Raw genomic sequence first — 23,514 nt, 5'->3', positions numbered from 1 at the left:
AGTAGTAGTAGTAGTATTACTAGTAGTACTAGTAGAAGTATTAGTAGTAATAGTAGTAGTAGTAGTAGTAGTAGTAGTAGTAGTAGTAGTAGTAGTAGTAGTAGTAGTATAGTAGTAGTACTAGTAGTAGTAGTAGTAGTATTAGTAGTAGTAGTAGTAGTAGTAGTAGTATTAGTAGTATTAGTATAGTAGTAGTAGTAGTATAGTAGAAGTAGTAGTAGTATAGTAGTAGTAGTAGTAGTAGTAGTAATAGTAATAGTAGTATTAGTAGTAGTAGTAGTAGTAGTAGTAGTAGTAGTAGTAGTAGTAGTAGTAGTAGGATTTGTATTTGAGTATTAGTATGAAGTATAAGTGTGTATAAATACTCGGGGTGAGTCAGGTCTGTGGCTCTGTGTCCTCAGACGACAGGTTCAACCACACTCACCTGCCGCACCTGTCTCACCTGTCACACCTGTCACACCTGTCTCACCTGTCGCACCTGTCTGTCACACTGTCACACCTGTCTGTCACCTGTCACACCTGTCACACCTGTCTCACCTGTCACACCTGTCGCACCTGTGCACCTGTCACACCTGCTGCACCTGTCTCACCTGTCACACCTGTCTCACCTGTCACACCTGTCTGTCACCTGTCACCTGTCACCCTGTCACACACTGTCTCACCTGTCACCTGTCACCTGTCACACCTGTCTCACACTGTCTCACCTGTCCACCTGTCACCTGTCTCTCACCTGTCTCACCTGTCACCACCTGTCTCACCTGTTCAGTCTGTCACCTGTCACACCTGTCTCACACCTGTCCTCTGTCTCACTCTCTGTCTCTCTCTCCTCTCTCTCACTCTCTCTCCTCTCTCTCCTCTCTCTCTCTCTTATACTCTCACTCTCTCTCTCCTTCTCTCTCTCTCTCTCTCTTCTCTCTCTCTCTCTCTATACTTCTGTCTCTCTCTCTCTCTCTCTCTCTCTCTATACTTCTGTCTCTCTCTCTCTCTCTCTCTCTCTCTCTATACTTCTATCACTCTCTCTCTCTCTCTCTCTCTCTCTATACTTCTATCTCTCTCTCTCTCTCTCTCTCTCTCTCTCTCTCGTATCTCTCTTTCACTCTCTCTCACTCTCTCTCTCTCTCTCTCTCTCTCTATACTTCTGTCTCTCTCTCTCTCTCTCTCTCTCTCTCTCTCTCTCTCTCTCTCTATACTCTCTCTCTCTCTCTCCTTTCTCTCTCTCTCTCTCTCTCTCTCTCTCTTCTCTCTCTCTCTCTCTCTCTCGTCTCTCACTCTGTCTCTCTCTCTCTCTCTCTCTTTACTATCCTCCTTTCTCTCTCTCTCTCTCTCTCTCTCTCTCTTGTCACTCTCTTCTCTCTCTCTCTCTATACTTCTGTCACTTCTCTCTCTCTCTCTACTCTCTCACTCTCTCTCTCCTCTCTCTCTCTTCTGTCTCTCTCTCTCTCTCTCTCTCATACTTCTCTCTCTCTCTCTCTCTCTCTCTCTACTTTCTCTCTCTCTCTTCTCTCTCTCTCTTCTGTCTCTCTCTCTCTCCTCTCTCTCTCTCTCTCTCTTCTCTCTCTCTCTAACTTCCTCTCCTCTCTCTCTTCTGTCTCTCTCTGTCTCTCTCTCTCTCTCTCTTGTCACTCTCTCTCTCTCTCTCTCTCTCTCTCTCTCTCTCTCTCTCCTCTCTCTATACTTCTGTCACTCTTCTCTCTCTCCTCTCTCTCTCTCTCTCTCTCTCTCTCTCTCTCTCTCTACTTCTCTCCTCTCTCTCTCTCTCTCTCTCTCTCTTCTGTCTTCTCCTCTCTCTTCTCTCTCTCTCTCTCTCTATACTTCTGTCACTCTCTCTCTCTCTCTATTCTTCTCTCTCTTCTCTCTCTCTCTCTCTCTCTCTCTCTATCTTCTGTCACTCTACTCTCTCTCTCTCTCTCTCTCTCTACTTCTGTCTCTCTCTCTCTCTCTCTCTCTCTCTATACTTCTGTCACTCTCTCTCTCTCTCTCTCTCTCTCTCTCTCTCTCTCTCTCTCTCTCTCTCTCTCTCTCTCTCATACTTCTGTCTCTTCTCTACTCTTCTCTGTCTCTCTCTCTCTCTCTACTCTCTCTCTCTCTCTCTCTCTCTCTCTCTCTCTCTCTCTCTGTCTCTTCTGTCTCTCTCTCTCCTCTCTCATACTTCGTCTCTCTCTCTCTCTCTCTTCTCTCTCTCTATACTCTGTCACTCTCTCTCTCTCTCTCTCTCTCTCTCTCTCTCTCTCTCTCTCTCTCTCTCTCTCTCTCTTTTCTGTCTTGTCTCTTCTCTCTCTCTCTCTCTCTCTCTCTCTCTCTACTTGTCACTCTCTCTCTCTCTCTCTCTCTCTCTCTCACTCTCTCTCTCTCTCTCCTCTCTCTCTTCTGTCTCTCTCTCTCTCTCTCTCCTCATCTCTTCTCTTCTCTCTCTCTCTCTTCTCTCTCTCTTCTCTGTCTCTCTTCTCTCTTCTCTCTCTCTCTCTCTCTCTCTCTCTCTCTCTCTCATCTCTCTTCTCTCTCTTCTCTCTCTCTCTCTCTCCTTCTGTCTCTCCGTCTCCTCTCTCTCTCTTCTCTCTTCTCTCTCTCTCTCTGACTCTCTCTCTCTCTCTTCTCTCTCTCTCTCTCTCTCTCTCTCTCTCTCTCTCTCTCTGTCTCTCTCTCTATACTTCTGTCACTCTCTCTCTCTCTCTCTCTCTCTCTCTCTCTCTCTTCTGTCACTCTCTCTCTCTCTCTCTCTCTCCTCTCTCTCTCTCTTCTCTCTTTTCTCTCTGTCCCTCTCTCTCTCTCTCTCTCTCTCTCTCTCTCTTCTGTCTCTCTCTCTCTCTCTCTATCCTCTTCTCCTCTCTCTCTCTCTCTCTCTCTCTCTCTCTCTCTCTATACTTCTGTCACTCTCTCTCTCTCTCTCTCTCTCTCTCTCTCTCTCATACTTCTGTCACTCTCTCTCTCTCCTCTCTGTCTCTCTCCACTCTACTTCTGTCACTCTCCTCTCTCTCTCTGTCTCTCTCTCTCTCTCTTCTGTCTCTCTTCCTCTTCTGTCACTCTCTTCTCTCTCTCTCTCTCTGTCTCTCTCTCTCTCTAACTTCTGTCACTCTTCTCTCTCCTCTCTCTCTCTGTCTCTCTCTCTCTCTCTCTTTCTTTCTCTCTCTCTGTCTCTCTCTCTCTACTTGTGTCACTCTTTCTCTCTCTCTCTCTCTGTCTGTCTATCCACCCTCTGTCTTCCTCTCTTTCCCTCTTTGTCTAACCCTCCCTCCCTCTCTATCCCCCTCTCTCTACCTCACTTTCTCTTCCTTCTCTCTCTTCTGTCTCTTGCTCCACCCTTCTGTCTTTCTCTCTCTCTCATTTCTCTCACTTTCTGTCTGTTTCTTTACCCTTCACTCTCTCTCTACTGTCTCTCTACCTCTTTCTCTCTGTCTAACCCCCTTCCCTCCCTCTCTTCTTCCTCACTTCTCTGTCTCTCTCTCTCTTCCTTCTCTCTCTCTGTGTTTCTCTCTAACCCTCTACCTCTCTCTTTCATTTCTCTCTCGTTCTGTCTTTTTCTTTACCTCCCTCCTACATAATTCTATACTTTATTTTTCCTCTTTCTCTCCCCATCTCTCCTCTTCTCTTTCTCTCCCTCTTCTCTCCATTCCTCTCCTCCATCACTCTATCCTCTTCTACGTTCTCTCTCCTTTTCTCTCTCTCCCTGAGGGAACTACATAGACCATGATCCTTTGCTTCTTTTCCAGTTGCTCTCTTTCTCTCCTCTCCTCTTCTCTTTCTCCTTCTCTCTCTCTCCGTCTTCTGTCCTCCTATAACTCTCCTTTCTCTCACTCTTCTCCTTCTCTCTATCCCTCCCTTCTGTCTCCCCTTCTCCTTCTTTCTTTTCTCTCACTCCTTTTTACCTCCTACCCTCCCTCCTTCTCTCTCTCTCACCCCGTATGCCCCTGTACATCTCTCTGCCTCCTCCCTCCTTCCTCTCTCTCTTTCTTCTCTCTCTCCTCCCCTCCTTCTTTCACTGTCTTTCCACCCTCCCTCCCTTCTTTTTTCTCTCCTTTCCTTCCCTCTCCTCTACCCCACTGCTCCTCTTCTCCTTCCGCTGCATCCCTCTGTTTTCTCTCTCTCTTTCACTCACTCCTTTTTCCCTCCGCTCCCTCCCTCCTCTCTCCCTCTCTCTCTCTTTCTCTCCGTCCCTCCATGTCCCTGTCCATCACCCCACTGCCTCTCTCCTTCCACTGTCTCTCTCCCCCTCCCTCCTTTCTTTCTCTCTCTCTTCCTCTCTCCTTCTCTCCCTCTCCTTATCTTTCTCTCTCCTCCCTCTCCCTCTCTCCCTCCATATCTTCCCTACATCCCTCCTTCCCTCCTTTCTCCTCCCTTTATACCTCCCTCTCTCCCTTCCCTCTCCGTTCTCCCTCCATACCTCCTCTCCTCCTTCTCTCCTCCTTTCCCTTTCTCCCTCCTTATCTCCTCCCTCCCTCTCCTTTGCTCCCTCTTACCTCCCTTCCTCCCCTCCTCTCTCTCCCTCTCTCCTCCTCTCCCTCCATACCTCCCCTCCTCCCTCTCTCCTCTCCTCCTCCCCTCTCCTCCTACTCCCCTCCTCCCTCTCTCCTCGCACTCTTCTCCTTCTCTCCCTCCATAACTCCTCCCTCCCTCACCTCTCTCTTCCTCTCCTTTCTCCCTCCCTCTCCTCTTCCTCTCTCCCTTTACTCCCCACTCTTCTCCTTCTCTCCCTCCTCTCCGGTCCCTTCTCCTCTCTCGCTCCTTACCTTCACACCCTCCCTCCCTCCTCTTCACCTCTCTCTTCCTCTCCTTCCTCCCTCTCTATTCTCCCTCTCTCCCTCTATACCTCCTCTCCCTCCCTCTCCTTTTCTCTCTCTCCTACCGACCCTCCTCCCTCTCTCCTCACACTCTTCTCCTTCTCTCACTCCTCTCCTTTTCCTCCCTCCCTCTCCTCTTCCTCTCTCCCTCTACTCTCCCCCTCTCCTCACACTCTTCTCCTTCTCTGCCTCCTGTCCTCCCTCCTTCCCTCCCACTCTCCCTCCATACCTCCTCTCCTCTCTCCCTTCCCTCTCCCCCCTCATCTTCTTTCCTCCCTCCCTCTCCCTCCACACCTCTCCTCTCCCTCTCTCCTCTCCTCCCTTCCTTCTCCCCTCTCTCCCTCCTCTCCTCTCCCTCTCTCCTCTCCTCTCTTCCTCTCTCCTCCCTCTCTCCCTCCCCTCCTCCCTCCTCCCTCCTCCTCTCCCTCCTCCCTCCTCTCCCTCTCTCCTCTCCTCCCTCTCTCCCCTCCTCTCCTCTCCCTCTCTCTCCTCCCTCCTCTCCCCTTCCTCTCTCCCCTCTCCTCCTCCCTCTCTCCTCCTCTCTCCTCCTCTCCTTCTCTCTCTCCCTCTCTCTCCTTCCTCCTCTCTCCCTCTCCTCTCCTCCCTCCTCTCCCTCTCTCCTCCTCCTGTCTCCCTCCTCTCCTCTCCTCTCCTCCCTCCTTCTCCCAGTCGCAGCTGTTTGTCCGGAGTGATTCCTGAAATAGCCGGTGGAGACAACAGGCCGACTCTGGATCAGACCGGACCCAGACCCAAAATACACGACACTCGTCTGCTCCAGGACGACTCTCCTCACTCTCCTCACTCTCCTCACTCTCCCCTCACCACGACTCTGCTTTTATTTCAATCTCAAGTCTGAAAAAGTCCAAACAGATGAAACATTCAAATATTAATGCTGTAAAATCCCAGAACACCTGTTTATGCAGGAAAAGGCGACATCTGGTGGTGACTTTACAGAATGCACTTTTACATGTGACTTCATATTAAAGGCAGATTTCTGAGTTTTCATCATAAACTGTGAATAAAACTGAACACAGAAAACTAGAGCTGCGTGTCAGTTTTAACTTTATACATTTAAACTTTTTATTTATTGTTTTTAATTATAATTTCTTTGTCATTTATTGTGTTAATTTATGTGAAACCTGTCATGTTTCTAAAATGTGCTGTAGAAATAAAGTGGACTGGATTGGATCATTTACAAATTCCCGATTCGATACAGATCTCGATACATAGGCCATGACACGATACGTAGGCCACGATACGATACATACTTCGATATATAGGCCACGATACAATATATACCTCGATAATACGATACATATCTCGATACATAGACCACGATATGATACATACCTCGATACATAGACCACGATACGATACATACCTCGATACATAGGCCACGATACGATACATATCTCGATACATAGGCCACGATAGGATACATACCTCGATATATAGGCCACGATACGATATATACCTCGATACGCAGGCCACGATACGATACATACCTCGATACATAGGCCACGATACGATACATACCTCGATACGTAGGCCACGATACGATACATACCTCGATACGTAGGCCACGATACGATACATACTTCAATATATAGGCCACGATACGATATATACCTCGATACGGCAGCCACGATACGATACATACCTCGATACGTAGGCCACGATACGATACATACTTCGATATATAGGCCACGATACGATATATACCTCGATATATATAGGCCACGATACGATACATACCTCGATATATAGGCCACGATACGATACATATCTCAATACGATACATATCTCGATACATAGACCACGATATGAATACATACCTCGATACGTAGGCCACGATACGATACATACCTCGATACATATCTCGATACATAGGCCACGATACGATACATACCTCGATACAGCTCACTTTCGATTTGATACGATATATTTAGTCTTTGGGAAACAATGCTGTAAGGCAGGCATGTCCAAACTATGGCCCGTGAGCCAAATTCGGCCCTCAGACAAATTTTTTTTGGCCCTCAGGCTTCCAGGTGAATTGGCCCAAATGACCTTGCATCAGTTAAAAATTTACTTTTTACTGCAAGTTTTTTTTTTTTAATCTACTTTGATAAAGCTCATATTTAATATTTAGTGTTTGGTTTTAAGGATCTTAGCCTGAATAAAAACTGATGGTTCATTCTAACGTGTTAAACATGCACATATTTCAATTATTCACTGCATTGAGCATCAGTCTACGGTCCTCGATCCATCTGCTTCATCTGTGTTTAGAAATGTGGCTCTGGAAGAAAAAAGTTTGGTCACCCCTATTGTAACTTGAGACTGTAAATATATTTCAGTTCATGTCAGTCGTAACTTTGTAAAGCTCACGTCAGACGATGTTTAAACCATTTCCCCAAAAACAGACCAGACAAAAGCGTTTCTCATTTGCCAGTTTATTGAATAGATATTTATATATTTATAAAACTACAAAAGTAAGACTGTTCAAATGGAACAATGGACAGCCTCCCATTTCTCTTTGCTCTAAAAGTCTGCTCGATTTTCTCTTCTACAGGCGCGTGTTGATCCCAGGTTCAGTGTTTGTGGGGTCAGTGACGGGACGAGAAGCCACAACTTTTATAATTATTAAAATATAAAAGTTTGAATGGATTTGTTTTAGTTGTACCAATATAAATTTAGATGAAGAAACCAAATTTGAAAGAATATTAGAGGCTCAAAGTATCAAAATATGATTCGGTGACTTGGCTCACACATAGAATCAGTGATGGCAAAAATTATACAAATTGACAAAATCATAATAGCATAATTTTAAAATCCTTGATATGAAAATATAAAAGTATTTTTTTTTTAAATTAACACAAAATAACTACTTTTTATGCGTTAAACTGTTGTAAAATGTTCCCAAAACCCGATTTCATCAACGTCTTTTGGTAAAACAAAGTCCATTTTCAATAATATTTTAAATTTTAACAGTTTATCCGTTGCATTGAATGACATTTTTAAGACGTCCTTGGCTTTAAATGCAGAAAAACGTTATTAATCAAAGTTTTTTTCAAGGAACATAAACGAAAATATAAAATATACACGTAAATATAACTTGTACGCCATTATATTTTCATTTTTTGGGCATTTAAACCCGGCCAAACGTCACTGACCCGTGTATGTGTGTGTGTATGTAATGTGTGTATGTAAAGTGTGTGTGTGTTTGTGCGTTTGCATAGAAGAAGGCACAGCTGAGGTCCGACCCAAACACTGTGGTTAAGCTCGTTTGAAACAGTTCTTTTCTGTACAGATTTGGCATTTGGCGTCTGAAGAGGCTTTGGGCGACTGGGCATTTTCAGTTTGTTTTGTTTTTAAAGGACAGCACAAGAAAAGTGGACGGTCTAGTACGGATTTAAAGACGCACTGCGGGACTTTTCGAGACCCACCGCTGAGTCTCCATGGAGATATTACTGCCTGTTTGAATGTTCCGCAGTATGGCGTTAAACTTATTTATCTCCGTGGAGACAAAAACGTGAGACCACAGCCCGGGTTACAGGTCAGATCTGGGGAAAAACGAGGCGGGTTAATGCCATACTGTGGAACATTCAAGGCAGAAGCTACGTCATCCGCTCGTCGCCATGGAGATGTCGCTTTGACTTGAACGTTCCGCAATATGGCATTATTACACTTTTCCCACTGTATCTCTGATCGGTTAAATAAATATTAGATAAATTTAAAGCCGTAGTGTGGAACATGTCAGGAGACGCAATAACATCTCCATGGAGGCAGGTGCTGGAACTTCACGAGAAAAGTTACATGATGCATCTTTAAAAGCCGCGCAACAGACGGATTATTTGTTTGAGTGCAGAAAGAGCCGCTGTCTGTGCCGCGACAATTCGATAGATGAAGTCAAAGCACTAAAACAATAAGTTACGACGCTAAATCGCGGGTCTCCAACCTTTTTCATTCCGTTAGCTCCTTTACGAAACAAAAACACCTTTTTTGAGAGCCACTTATTTCAGCAGTCGCAAAGAAACTGAGTAAACGTAAGAGTCGCAGCGAGCGTTCGATGGGGAACAGTTAGATGAGTGAGACCCTGTTTACCCGGGACAGTCTCAGCAGATTTATCCAAAACCAATTCAAATATCCAAAGATTTGTCCCAGTTTTTTTTTTTTTTTTTTTTTTTTTACAAGAAATGTCCCTGGTGTCTCTGTTTTTGACCAACTTGATCCCTGCCAACAGTAAAAAGAGACATAAACTGTCATTGGTTTCGGCAAAACACAGAAAAGCTGCTTAAAACTGACCAAAACACAACGAAATTTTTACTATACTGACTCACTAAGTGCAGAACAGTTTTCCCTAATTACGCACTAGGTTCACAGTTTTATTGTTACCAACCACCACAAACCGAGACTGTCCCAGTTTTTGATTTTGAAATTCTGGTCACCCTAAGTTAGATGCTTGTAAAACATAAACCATTATCCATTTATCAGTGTAAAATGATACATGCACAATGGTAATTAATCAAATTTTACTTTTATCCACAATACATAGAATTCAGAAATCCCTCAGCGAGCGACTTGGAAGGAGGTGGAGCTGCTGGGAGCTGAACATTAGTGAGTGGGATACGTTTTAATAACCTGCAGTACATCTATCTATTAATGCAAGGAACGTCTGTGTTTGTTTGTGTCTCCTCCTGACTGATCTCAAATTCAGAGAGTGCTGTCCTAACGGTACGATTTTTCTGGCAGATATTGTGATTTTGACTTCATTGACGATTTTTTATTTAATTTTTTTAGTGCACAGGAACATCTCCAAACACCACAGAAACTTAAATCACACACCGTCCTGCACCGACGATTTGACGCTGGAACCGCTCGTGCACATTTGTTTACGTTTTACTGAAGCGAAACTTAAAACCACATGACTCATTTGCATAAACTATAAGCTCTGAAAAAAACAGCTCTTTCCTTGTGCGCTGATGCGGTTCAGCTTCTGTCGGACTAAAGGTGTGTTCTTTCCGCTGACGGTGAGTCTGTTCTGTGCGTCTATCGCGTTGGAGATGGTTTAGGTTAAACTTTACACGAACGGCAGGTTTAAAGACCTCGACGCAAATCTGTAAATCAAAAACGATGGCGACAAAGCGACGGCGGAACTAAACTTCGCCCTTAGAATTGGGCTTTAGGAGAACTGCAAAAAAAAATGCAGCTTTGACGCTCCCAAAATCGTACGGTCTGGGATTTTCGGTCCACAGATCGTTTTTTTACGCTGGCTACTCTTGGAATCCGTGAGTTAAATGCGGGTGAGTGCGTAAAAGACGAGAAGAAACATCTCAAACTTCAGTAGCCGGACATCCGCTCTGATACCTGATCCATACACCTATCCCCGCCCCCGAGAGAGTCTGAAATCTGATGAAATCCTACGAAACACTGACATGATTCAGACAGAACGGCGGCTCTTTCTGCAGGAGATACGTTTAGTCCGATAATCCGTCTATAAACCGCCGATACAACCAGTAATCCCCAAACATGTCCAACTTTACATTCAAAATTCAACTCACAATTCAATATTTGAGCTCATCTGACATTAATTTTAAAAAATCATTTTAAAACTCCCACAATTCACCCCGTAGACCTTTACTTTTAACTCGTAGCGTGTAAAATCTTTGGTTGAAATCCTCGTTCGGTCCCGGTTTACGTTTATTCCGCCGGACCGTCCACTTTTCTTACGCTGTCGAGAATATTGCTGCATGAAATATATGCCTTAGTGGACCGTAAAACACAACGTAAAAAAAAACGACATTTAAACAAAACCAAAGCAAATTCATAATAATAATAATAATAACATTAATAATAATAATAATAATAGAATAAAATTATAACTACCAAAAGGATACAAAATGGCTTCCACCCTTTTTTTCAGACAGTTGCAGAGATCCGAGGACGTGACTCTTTCTGTACACACGTTTAGTTACAGCCCAGAAATTCACTTCAAAATAAAATAAATACATTTACACAAAACAGAAAGCAATAAATAACTTCATTGACAAAAACCAAAGTAGTGAGACGTGGTGACGCTGTGAGTTCAGATACAGATGGAGAAACTAAAACGACGATAACTTTAAGAATATGATGATACGGAACTTTTAAAACACGTCTAGTAAAGTCTGGGTAACTTTTTCGGTCAGGGTCGTCATGGTTTTGTCTGGAATATTCCGTGGTGCAGCATTAAACGAATCCATCCATACGTTTATTCAATTGCTGGGGATTCTTGTCGATAAAAATAAACCTTCAAACGTTCATTTGGACTGTGTGTGTGGTTGAAAAAAAATAATTTAAATATAAATATAAAAGAGCTACAACTTAAATGTGAAACCGGAGCTACTGGCAGCGGTGAAAATAAACTGCAAAGGCTCATGAAATCTGCAGGACTGTTTTATAGAGACTTGAACCAGGACTGAACCAGGACTGAGTGTTGGGACGGGCCCGGAGGTTCGCCCGCGTAGACCGTCAGGTGACCGCGGGTGAAAGGACCGGCGCAGAGCTCAACACCTCACAGTTTTAGTCCTGGTTTAGTCCTGGTTTAGACCTGGTTTAGACCTGGTTTAGACCTGGTTCAGACCTGGTTTAGTAATGATTTAGTCCTGATTTTTGTCCTGGTTCAGTCATTATTCTGTGATAAGTCAGGACCAAATCAGGACCAAGACCAAGTCAGGACCAAGTCAGGACCAAGTCAGGACCAAGTCAGGACCAAATCAGACCAAGTCAGGACCAAGTCAGACCAAGTCAGAACCAAGTCAGGACCAAAGCAAGACCAAGTCAAGAGCAAATCAAGAGCAAGTCAGGACCAGATCAAGACCAAGTCAGGACCAAGTCGGGACCAAATTGGGCCCAACATCCGACCGAACTCACAGCATCACCAGTGTATTTTAGTATAACGATTAGGGATGGTACAAGATCTCGTTCCACAAGATCTCGCGGGGAAAAGATCGGGATTGGGAATTGGATTGGACCAAAACAGTTCCAAAAAGCAGTAGTAGAACCAAAACAAAAATATGAACTCAAATACAAAATTCTAAGGCCAAAATTGTAAACTGTATCGTGAAATTTATAGATTAGGAATTACATTGTGGTCCCAATCTGTGGAAAATTGTCTCGTCCCATCCCTAAAAACGACCCGAAGAGGGAAATTCCAAGTATTCCCAAAAGCAAACTCAAACAAAGAGAACTCCCAGCCCATCCAAGCTATTTGACGCTGCTTTACACAATATTATTAGATAGAGATTAAATAATATCATTTGATCATGTGAAATTCTTAGTTTTAATACAATACAATAAATTAAAAACATGAAAAAGGCGGTAAAATACTGTGACAGAGGAATCGTAAAGTGGTCATTTCAAAAGGCACTCGTCGTGATAGGTTCAGTGTGTGTTTGAGGCTTGTATTTCTAAAATCATAAAAAATATCGTACAAAACTATTTCTATATTAAAAGGTTGAAACATACGACAGGATTTTTCGGTTTTAAACAAAAAAAATGTGACTATACTGACTCATATGTTCGTTATGAATAAGCAGAGTGCGAAAATGTATGCACTCGTTTCACAATTTTATTATTTCGAACCAGTTTTTGAATTTGAAAATATTGTACAAAACGTTTTCAGTATTGAAAGGCTGAAATAAACGAGAGGATTTTTCGGTCTTGAACAAAAAAAAATTGACTATACTGACACATGTTCGTCATGAATGCGCCGAGTGCGACAATTTACGCACTCGTTTCACAATTTTATTATTTCAAACCAGTTTTTTGAATTTGAAAATATTGTACAAAGCTTTTTCAGTATTGAAAGGCTGCAAACGACGTAATTTTTCGATTTTAAAGGAAAAAAAAAAAAGATTATACTGACTCACGTGTTCGTTATGAATAAGCAGAGTGCGAAAATTTACGCACTCGTTTCACAATTTTACTATTTCCAACCAGTTTTTTAATTTGAAAATATTGTACAAAACGTTTTCAGTATTGAAAGGCTGAAATAAACGAGAGGATTTTTCGGTCTTGAACAAAAAAAAAATTGACTATACTGACACATGTTCGTCATGAATGCGCCGAGTGCGACAATTTACGCACTCGTTTCACAATTTTATTATTTCGAACCAGTTTTTGAATTTGAAAATATTGTACAAAGCTTTTTCAGTATTGAAAGGCTGCATACGATGTAATTTTTCGATTTTAAAGAAAAAAAAAAAGATTATACTGACTCACGTTTCGTTATGAATAAGCAGAGTGCGAAAATTACGCACTCGTCACAATTTTACTATTTCCAACCAGTTTTTTGAATTTGAAATATTGTACAAAACTTTTTCAGTATTGAAAGGCTGAAATAAACGAATTTTTCGTCTTGAACAAAAAAAAAAATTTAACTGACAATGTTCGTCATGAATGCGCCGAGCGACAATTTACGCACTCGTTTCACAATTTTATTATTTCAAACCAGTTTTTTGAATTTGAAAATATTGTACAAAGCTTTTTCAGTATTGAAAGGCTGCAAACGACGTAATTTTTCGATTTTAGAGGAAAAAAAAAAGTGATTATACTGACTCACGTGTTTGTTATGAATAAGCAGAGTGCGAAAAATTACGCACTCGTTTCACAATTTTACTATTTCCAACCAGTTTTTGAATTTGAAAATATCATACAAAACTTTTTCTATGTTAAAAGTCTGCGATACACGACAAGATTTTTTTGGTCTTAAAGAAAATGTGATTACGTGCGACAATTTACACACTTGTTTCACAATTTTATGATTTCCAACCTCAAATTTGAAACAATTTTGAACAAAACATTTTCAGTATTAAAACTCCACCACACACTACAGGCTTCTTCAGTCTTAAACGATTTTTAAATGTGCGACAAACAGCGCACACCACAGACGCAATGAGAATCTTGAGAGATTTAAAATCTCAGATCACAAAGACTGTAGCAGGATTTGTCTGCAGACCACAGGATGCAAGGTTGTGAGCGGAATTTAGAGTAAAACTAGTCACTTTTAGATGATTAAGTGTTTAGGTCCAAGTCAAAACTGTGTTATTATTTGAAAATATGGTGCAAAACTTCAGATATGTGATTTTTAAAGCATAGAAGATAGGAGATAAAGTCCAGAGGAAGTAAAGTCACTATCAATAATCAGCAGTTTCACCTCGATCCGTGCGCTGTGTAAACAAACACACGTGAGGAACTACTCCCACCTTTTTACTTTTAAAGAACACTCCAAACTGGATGTTTTATGGACTGGGGTCATTATTTGCGGACGACAAATTCTATGGATAATGTGGACGAGATGCTGCACTTTAAAATTACAACTTTACGAGAGCTGAGTAATTAATATTTTTGCTATTTCCTGAGTTTATATCTTGGCTTTTTGTGTCCGTCACTCTGTTTTATTGGCGGTTTTCATGGTGTTGCTGATGTTTGGTGGTTACGATCTGACACTGACACCGTCTCAGAACTCGAGGAGAAACAAATCACAGTCTAAATCCGACAAATTTTCCTGTAGTGTGTCTCAGTTTTAAGTTAACAACAATTTAAAGTCTTAGTTTGAGGCGAGTGAAGAATTAGAAACAGGCTAAAAGTCGAAAAAATGAATATTTGGGACACCTTATAATTTGTTTTTCCGTCTTAAAAATCTTGTATGACAACAGGTAAACATTCTTCAGCCATGATTTCAGAGGAAAACTTGAAATACCACCAGATGACATCACGAGGTGGAGCAGTGTTTTCAACTCTGATGAAAAAACTGAATATTTAGGACTGTGATACTGTACGTTTTTGACGAGAAAACAACTTAAAGCGGCAAAATAAAGTGTAGAATTTGCATAATCTAGGACATTATTAGACTATTTGTAGTTTGAAAATTACAACATTTGGATATGTTTCTTGCATACATTCGGTCTTCAAAATTGTAAAAAAATGTGTAAAAATTGGGAAAAACATACACTAAGGATTCCATTTTGTGCATAGCTGCTTTTATAACATTTAATAAACTATTTTTACAGCCCATAACGATATATTTAATGAGTACGGACTGCGATTGGACCCATAATTTTGTTTAAGAAATCTGTAAAATTGGATTACAATTATGGGAATTTAAAAACATAAATAAAGAGTTAAAATTCTTAAAGGTCCTGTATTACACAAAATGGATTCATGTGAGTTTTATGAAATTAGAAATACAAGCAAAGTGAATGTTTTGTGTTGAGTTGCGTCCCAGTTTCTTCAGAAAAGGCCAGCACAGTGCATGGAGTAGTTCAAACTGACATCTCAATATTGATGCTTACAATTTTCCGACATTAACAGTTCATTTATCATAAAAATAAAAACAGAATCCAAAACAAACAAAAAAACATTTAAAACTCCAAAAATCCCCCCCCAGTCTTTTTCCTGGATGTTTAAAAATAAATCAGGACCCGACCAATACTTCCATAATGTGATCAAGTTCTGTTAAATCTATTTTGAAAGGCTGATTGGACGAAACTTGGGGGGCGGGGCCACTGTACGGCGACGCCAGCGACTTGATGAGGTCGTCCGCAGTGACCACGGGCGCCATTTTGGAAATCCCGCCCACCGCCGTTGCTATGGCCGTCGTCCCCGTGGATGACGCCGTCGTCGTCGTCGTCGCAGTCGTCGTGCAGGGGTCGAAATCGTACATGGACGTGTCGATGTCGGCGAAAAGGACGTCGTCTAAAGCTAAATCGGAAAGGAAACCCGACGGGGACGACGAGGGCGGGTCCGGCGAGATGCCACCGGACGGCAGCGTAGGTAAGGGGTCCAGTAACCGAAGTTCTGCCTGCAAGACGCCAGCCGGTTCCGGTTTCGCGCGATGTTCTCTGGCCAGCTGGGAGGTAGAAACGGTTAGCGCGTTACCATTTGCTGATATTGTCCGTGAAGTTGCGATGTCCAGCTCCATCGACGGGAACCTGGCGGGCCGCGGCGAAACGGGGGGAGTGGGCGGAGTCGCGATGCTAAACGTGGCGTTCTCCATGCTCTCCATGTTATCGTCCTCGAGCAGTGACGCCGGGGTCAGGCAGGCCTCCAGAGGGCAGTCCTGAGGCGGCGGCGGCGGCGAAGGCGAAGGCAGCGAAGGGGGCGGGCAGGGCGGCGACGCGGGCGACCCCATCGGGTGCGGCGACGGAGGCGGCGGGCCCATGAGCAAAGCGGACGGCTGCGGCTGGGCCAGGACCCCGAACGTGGGCGGGGCTTGCCGGTAGCCCTCGTCGAGCGGGTCGTCGGGCGGCGGGGACGGCGGCAGGAGCAGCGGTCTCAGGGTCCCGTCCTGCTTGAGTTCGTCCTGGATTCGCCGCAGCATGTTGTTGATGAGGACGCGGCGCTGGAGGCTGGGTTCGCCCGGACGCTGCGTGTAGAGCTTCATGAGGGAGATGTTGAAGATGGTCTGGCGCTGCAGCGTGTACGACACTTTGGACAGACCCTCCGGACACGACACGCCCACCTCCAGCGCTTTGCCTTCCACACCCGCTTCATCCTCGTCCAGCTTCCGTTTGTGGCCTTTACCAAACATAAATCTGAAACAAACAAGACACAAACGCCAAAGTCAGCATCAGAATACAAAATGTCATGCTTTATTTTTAATCCGTGTTTCATTTGTTCATTCGTTTTTCAATATAAAACCAAAAATATGAAAAGGAAAAAAAAAAAAACAGTTTTCTTCATTCTTCGTCTCCAAAACCAAAATGAAAAAAACATTCGTTTTTTCAGTTTTCGATTTTGTGTTTAAATGAAAAATGGAAAAAACAGATAACAGACGTTTCCCGTTTACGTGACTTCTGTGACTGTGATGCCGAACTTTTGCAGCACGTACGAACTGAACCAGGACTGATCCAGGTCCGGGACCAGACCGGGACCAGACCTGGACCAGAGCGGACTGTGACCAGGACCAGACCGGGACTGAGACCGGGACAGACCTGGACCAGACCGAGACTGAGATCAGGACTGAGCCCGGGACCAGACCAAGACTGAGACCGGGACCAGACCAAGACTGAGACTGGGACTGAGACCGAGACCAGGCCGGGACCAGACCGGAGGCTCAGAGCCCACAGCAGGGCCAGAGCTCGAAGCTGAGGCCCGGAGTCAAAGCTCGGAGTCAAAGCTCTGGTTCAGTCCGTATGCGGTGCAAAAGTCCAGCATCGCAGTCATGGACGTCATGTAAACCGGAAACGGCCTTTTTCCATTTTTCATTTAAACACAAAATCGAAAACTGAAAAAAATGAATCATTATCTCTTTTTTCATTTTGATTTTGGAGACAAATAATGAAGAAAATATTACATTTTTCATTTTCTAATTTTTTGTTTTATATTGAAAGACGAGTGAACGAATGATACACAGATTATTTTTGTAAAACCGCACAAGTAGATCCGGTAACAGTAAATCACAGCTCTATATCACTACGCTGTCAGCATCACCATAGCAACGGGTAAATAAAAGAACCACTGTTAGGGACGAGCTTCAGCAAAAACAGAAATAACTCAGGCCTTGAACATCCACAGACGGATAAAGAGTTTCAGATTTAAAGTGGATTATTTTCAGTAGGTAGAACACGCTGCTCCTTGATGTTTTACGCCTGGAACAAACAAACAAACAAACAAACCAACAGGACGAGACACAGACAGACGATTCTTGCATTAATAAATCAATGTTTTTAATAATTCAACTTTATAATGAATAATAATGCATCAGTTTTATACAGCGCTGTTTTGGACACTCAGAGACACTTTTCACATTATTCATTCACACCAGACTCAGTGGTGGTAAACTACTACTGTAGCCACAGCTGCCCTGGGGCAGACTGACGGAAGCCAGTCTGCACCATCGGCCTCTCTGACCACCACCAACACTCACACACTCACACACACACACACACACACACACACACACACACACACACACACACACACACACACACACACACACTCACACACACACACACACACTCACACACCCACCCACCACTTTCATACTCGGCAACGAGGGTGAAGTGCCTTGTCTAAGGACACAACAGTTTTTTTTGTTTTTTTTTTAAGACTGGCGCCTCCTGCGTCTCCCTTCCAAGTCCTGCTCAGGTCCACACCTGCTGAGCTTCTGAGGTCTGACGGGATCAGGCTTTGACACAGTGTTAAAGTCACTGATAAGATTTTGGTTTGTCTAACGCGACTATGAAGTTGTGGTTTATTTAATTCAGTGTTTCATCAGAGATGTGTGTAAAATCCCTCAGTCGTCCAGGCAGAATCCACATGTAGAATCCACGGCAAAGGAGAAATTCAATTTGTCAACTGGACAAACCTTCTTGAAGCAGCAGCTTGGATGAGCTGCAAAACGTTTTTGACCTAAATAAATGTTTGTCCAGTTGTTAACAAACTGAATCTCTCCTTTGCCATGTTTCATCAGAACAGAGGGTCATCTGGATTAAAGATGGACAGATCCAGCTTTTTCAGTTACAATACTGATATCGATACTGATACCAACTTTGACTTTAATTATCCTCACCATAAACAGATACGAATGTGTGGATGGAACATTGCACTTATTTACTTAAAACACAGTTCAGTTCAGTTATTATACAAGAGATCCAAAAGTGTTACGCAACTATTATTTATCCATCAAACACCGACGGAACGACTCCGTATGAATACAAGTTCAAACATTATGAGACGGTCTGGATCAAAATCTACTCGTAAAGAGGCTCTATTCACGTTTACGGAAGGAAGACGCTTGGAAACATGCGGATGACAACTTAAAACCGTGGATCGAGCAGCAGCGTCTTCACAACCTGCCGAGGCTTTTCCTTAAAATTCTGTTTTATTAAGTTTGACAAATTATAATACACAAACTAATAGGCAATTTATTAAAAAAGGAAGAATAAAATGACATGTAGATGAAGAAAACCGGCCCATTTTCTCAGTTTTCCCAGATTTTGTTACTATTTTACTTTTATTATAATACTATTATTACTATTTTTTTTGAGTTATTATCGCAAACAGAGCCCAAAGGAAGTCGTCATCCACAACATCTGCAGGTTTTGAAGTTAAAGGCCCAACCGGGATATCGCCAAAACCCATCCGATCATGGAGGCGATACCTGATCCAGCTCAGTTTTCAGTATCGGTGGAGATTTTTAACACCAGTATCGTATCGGCGCATCCCTAATTTGGACAACATCGGCTTTTCCTTGCACAGTTCAACTCGTTTCACTGTATAAAATTTTATTCATCATCTTATGAACACAATAAGGTGAAGTTGAAGCTTTTGTAACACTTTTATTTTGCATATTAGAGCGACCAGTGGTTTATTTAAGCGGTTTATGGGGGTATTTAAAACTAGTTTTATACAGTAATAAAATAATTATAACTTAATGTTTAACACTTGGTGAATACAGTTTGCATAATAGATCAAGTCTGCCTTGGACTTGTTTTATTTTCATTTGATTTTGACTTGTCTCTTGCTCGTTTTTGCTGCTTAGTGAGAATTTATGATTACAATTTATATTTTTTCTCTTTGTTATTATAATATATTGTGATTTGTGAGCTCCTGGGTCCAAGTTATTTCCCTTGTGGATCAATAAATAAATGTTTAAGTCCAAATCTAAGTAGAGTTCCGTGTTACTCTGCCGCCCTCTTCTGGTGAACAGTCGTCACTGCGTCACCTTCACGTTGACCCTTTTCCTTTTCCAAGCGCCAAACGACTTAAGACACACCACATTTATCTTTCCAGTTTGATGTCTCTCGCCGTAAATCAAGTCCCTGATCAAAGACGGTTTTATTTCTGTCAAGCTTGTTAATCCGGTAAAGGAAAAGCTGCACTGGACCATGTATCATTTCAACAGGACAAAAAAATGACACGCCAGATTACTGCGTGTTTGTGTAAGGTAAAACCCAAGAGCTATTCAAGGTCACATATGAAAGTTCCCATCACTTAATGCCAGGGTTGACTAAATAAATCAGTATCACCAAGAATAACAAAAGCCAGTGCTGTAAACATTAGAGTAAAGTATAGTAATCACATTCTCCCGTCGACATAAAGAGAGTTTTTATCGTCATCGTGGTTTCTGAATCGAGCATCGACTCCGTTTCTTAGTATTTTGTTTAGTTTAGTGTTTATTTGAAGGAACAATGAACAGCTTAGAACATTAAATTATATAAATATAGAGCTGCACGATTATGGAAAAAATCATTCACGATTATTTTTGGTCAATTCTGAAATCACGATCAGTTAAACGATTATTTTTTAGTTACACAATGCATTTATTCAGCATTTTTCTCTCTTGTTATTGATAATTTACACAAAACTTTCAAATTAAATTAATATAGGCTACAAATATTAACCTTAGAGCAGTTTTGTGATGTATAAAGCATAAAAATGAATAAAATAAACTTTGAACATGAAATAAGGCATAGAAAAAAAACACAAATGGATCCAAAATAAACTATATATTCAACTACAATCTCTATATTTAAAAAACAAAAAAAAAACTATACTTAAATATTTATAAATTTATACATTTATAAATTTAAATAATAAATAAATAAATTTAAATCATTTCAACTCGATTATTTGAGTTTGGAGACACAAATTGAAATCGTGATCAAAATTCAATTGCTCAATTTAATTGCACAGACTTAATAAATCGTAGAGTAATAAAAGAGTGGAACAATCTCCCCACTGAACTAAAAAAAAAAAAACTGTCACATTTTCAGTGGAGTTAAAAAAACGGCTGTGGAATAATCAAACCTGCAGCACCGAGAATAAATAACACCACATATCTACAGTCATGAGTGTAAAACTAGAATATTGTATTTATTTTTGTATATTATGGACTGATGTAACGGTGCTATGTAAAAATAGAAAACAGCTGGAAAGTCCCCAAGCTGGAAAGTCCCCCTGCATTGTGCCCTTTACGAACCTAAGTTAGTTCATCTATAGACTGTATATATATATATATAATATTATATATATATATATATATATATAATATAAAATAAAAAGACACATGCAAGTTACCAAATATCTCAACACATTTGTTCATACATACAAACAAAACACGCAAAAATTAACTGTAACTTCTGCTCAACCAACTCCATTTTATGGCAAAGCAACAAAGTCTGTAGTTTTCTAAGTTTCTCGTGTTGCGCTGCTTAATAATGTTCATGGCAGGTAAGGAAATAATGAATATTTCTTCCCAAATCCAGAGTTACAGATGCTGTAGGACATGGGGAACAAGAAAAAATAGTTTAAATATGATTTCATAGTAAACTTCTGTGAGCAAATGAGGATTATACTGATATTACAAACTGAAAAAATGTGAGCCGCTTTAGGAAGATGAGTAAAATATCATAAACAAGGCCCGGCATTTTGTCTGTTACATCCACATTTCATTTTATTTGGATTTAGAAGACATCAAGTCACAGTGTGTGACGCGGCGGCAAGAACGTCCCCCCCCCCTCTCGGACGCAGCAGGTCCTTGTGTCTCGCCCAAGAGAAGGCGGTGCCTGGAGGGAGGAGGGGGACGTTCCCACCGAGAGAATGGAACGCTGAAGCCGGGACTTTCAAGCCAAGAGGACACTCGAGCAGGTGTTCGTAGAAATGGTATGTTAATATGTATTTGGTAGGTTAATATGTATTTTATAAAATGATTTTTGTGACGCTTCGCTCTGTTAAAGGTTGTGTGAAGGAATTATTATTTTTTTGTTTCAAATTGTCCATAAAAGTTCAAAGCAGCATTAGAGACGCAACAGCCTTGTAATTATGACGACCAGAACAAATAAAGAATGAAAATGAATGTTTCAGCACATTGTCCCTTCAAATAAAAACTAAACTAAACTAAACCAGTGTATTCAAACTTGATTTTCGATACTAAAGAATGGAGTCAATACTCAATAACTGATTTTTAAACCACAATGACAATAAAAACATTAGGGCTGTGCAAAAATATTGAAATATCGATAAATCGTATCATTTAATGTAATGATACAGTATCGATATCGTGGGCTGCTGTATCGATATATCACGTATTGAGTTGTTGTTTTTTTGTGTATTTTACTAAATTATTTTGTTACAGCTACAGTTTTGTTGTTTGTTTAGTGGAAGGAAACTCATTCACACGGCAAAAAGGTTTGTTAAAATGAAAATTAAGAACATTTGACTTTATCTGAGTCGACTCTACCAACGGAATAAGTGTTTTTCTAAATTCAAGCGACATTCAATTTCATTTCTTCTTTCAAGGGTTGTTGTTTTTCTTTTTTCAAGTGTAGCAAGTTGTATTTTCATATTTTAAGAACAAAAAATCGTATTCCGCTGACAGATCGTTTAACTTGTCAAGTGGAATTTACTCAAATCATGATCAAACTTTCTTAATTCAAGTCATCTTAAGTTGGCTAGATTTAATTTTTTGCAGTGCATGTAAGACATTTGACATTTTCACAGTTTTGAGGATTAAAATGTTTGTGTTTCATATTCACTTTGCACTAGAAGAAGTTTAACAAAGACATTAAGTATCACAGCCATGATTTAGCCTTTATTTTGATTGAACGGTATCGAATCAATTTGAAATATATCGTATCGAATCGTAAGTTCACTGTATCGAGGTATGTATCGTATCGGCATCTTCTTAATGATACCCAGCCCTAAAAACATGTCATTTTCAGCATTAAATTGGAGTATTTTCTTTCCTTCTATTTGTGTAATCCTGGTAATACTAGTCTATGTGCTCTTATACTTGTTCTGATACAACTCAAGATCATTTTAAAACTATTTAAAGTTGCACTAAGTAACATTTTGGTAAGCTTGTTTCTATGGATACGTCATTGCTCTACAGCTCTAATCTACATTTAATCAATTACAGGTGGTTTTGTAGCTGGAAAATCCCTAGAAAAACAACATTTTTTATTCTGACTGTAAGTGGGTGTGTCTCTTCACAGATCTGACCCGTAACTCGGTCTGGTTAATGCCACAGTGTGAAACATTCCAGAGAAAGGAAAAACATCTCCGTGGAAAAAAGCGTTTGACAGACTAAACTACAGAGTCGAGACTAATCCAAACAGTCGGGGTTTTTTGTTTTTTTGCAGAGGACTTTGCTGTTTGATAAAAACGCCCACTCAGACTGTGATTTTGATGCGATTGTGAAACAGTTTTGTGCGTTTATGATCGGGCCAGATGTAAAAATGTGTCCGTGTGTGTTGTGTTTTGAGGCGTGTGTGGGTCCTGCAGTCCGATACAGTCGCATGTGGTTCTGGGGGAGCTGATCAGGACTAAAACAGGACTAAAACAGGACTAAACGAGGATTTAATCAGGATTTAATCCAGGTCTAATCCAGGACTAAAGCAGGTCTAATCCAGGTCTAAACCAGGACTAAACCAGGATTTAATCAGGACTAAACCAGGTCTAAACCAGGATTTAATCAGGACTAAACCAGGATTTAACCAGGACTAAACCAGGAGTAAAACCAGGTCTAAAACAGGACTAAAACAGGATTTAACCAGGACCAAACCAGGACTAAACGAGGATTTAATCAGGATTTAATCCAGGTCTAATCCAGGTCTAAACCAGGACTAAACCAGGTCTAATCCAGGTCTAAACCAGGACTAAACCAGGATTTAATCAGGACTAAACCAGGATTTAATCAGGACTAAACCAGGATTTAACCAGGACTAAACCAGGAGTAAAACCAGGTCTAAAACAG

At 41.4% G+C, this 23,514-nt stretch overlaps 1 protein-coding gene across 2 annotated transcripts in view; it reads right to left on the bottom strand.

The window, feature by feature from the left end:
- Positions 1-13,548: 13,548 nt before the first annotated feature.
- The window catches only part of sertad2b (SERTA domain containing 2b), an 83,002-nt gene continuing 73,036 nt past the window's right edge, over positions 13,549-23,514 (bottom strand). For both annotated transcript variants that reach the window (XM_055163021.1, XM_020927769.2), the window contains exon 2: positions 13,549-16,348. In XM_055163021.1, the coding sequence (XP_055018996.1) occupies positions 15,229-16,344 (1,116 nt within the window). In that variant the 5' untranslated portion in view covers positions 16,345-16,348 and the 3' untranslated portion in view covers positions 13,549-15,228. The remainder of the gene's footprint in view (positions 16,349-23,514) is intronic.

This window comes from Boleophthalmus pectinirostris, unplaced genomic scaffold (genome assembly GCF_026225935.1).
Source record: "Boleophthalmus pectinirostris isolate CB_2022bp ecotype Guang Dong unplaced genomic scaffold, ASM2622593v1 HiC_scaffold_5, whole genome shotgun sequence".
NCBI lineage: Eukaryota > Metazoa > Chordata > Actinopteri > Gobiiformes > Gobiidae > Boleophthalmus > Boleophthalmus pectinirostris.
This window is presented reverse-complemented; position numbering and strand designations above follow the sequence as displayed.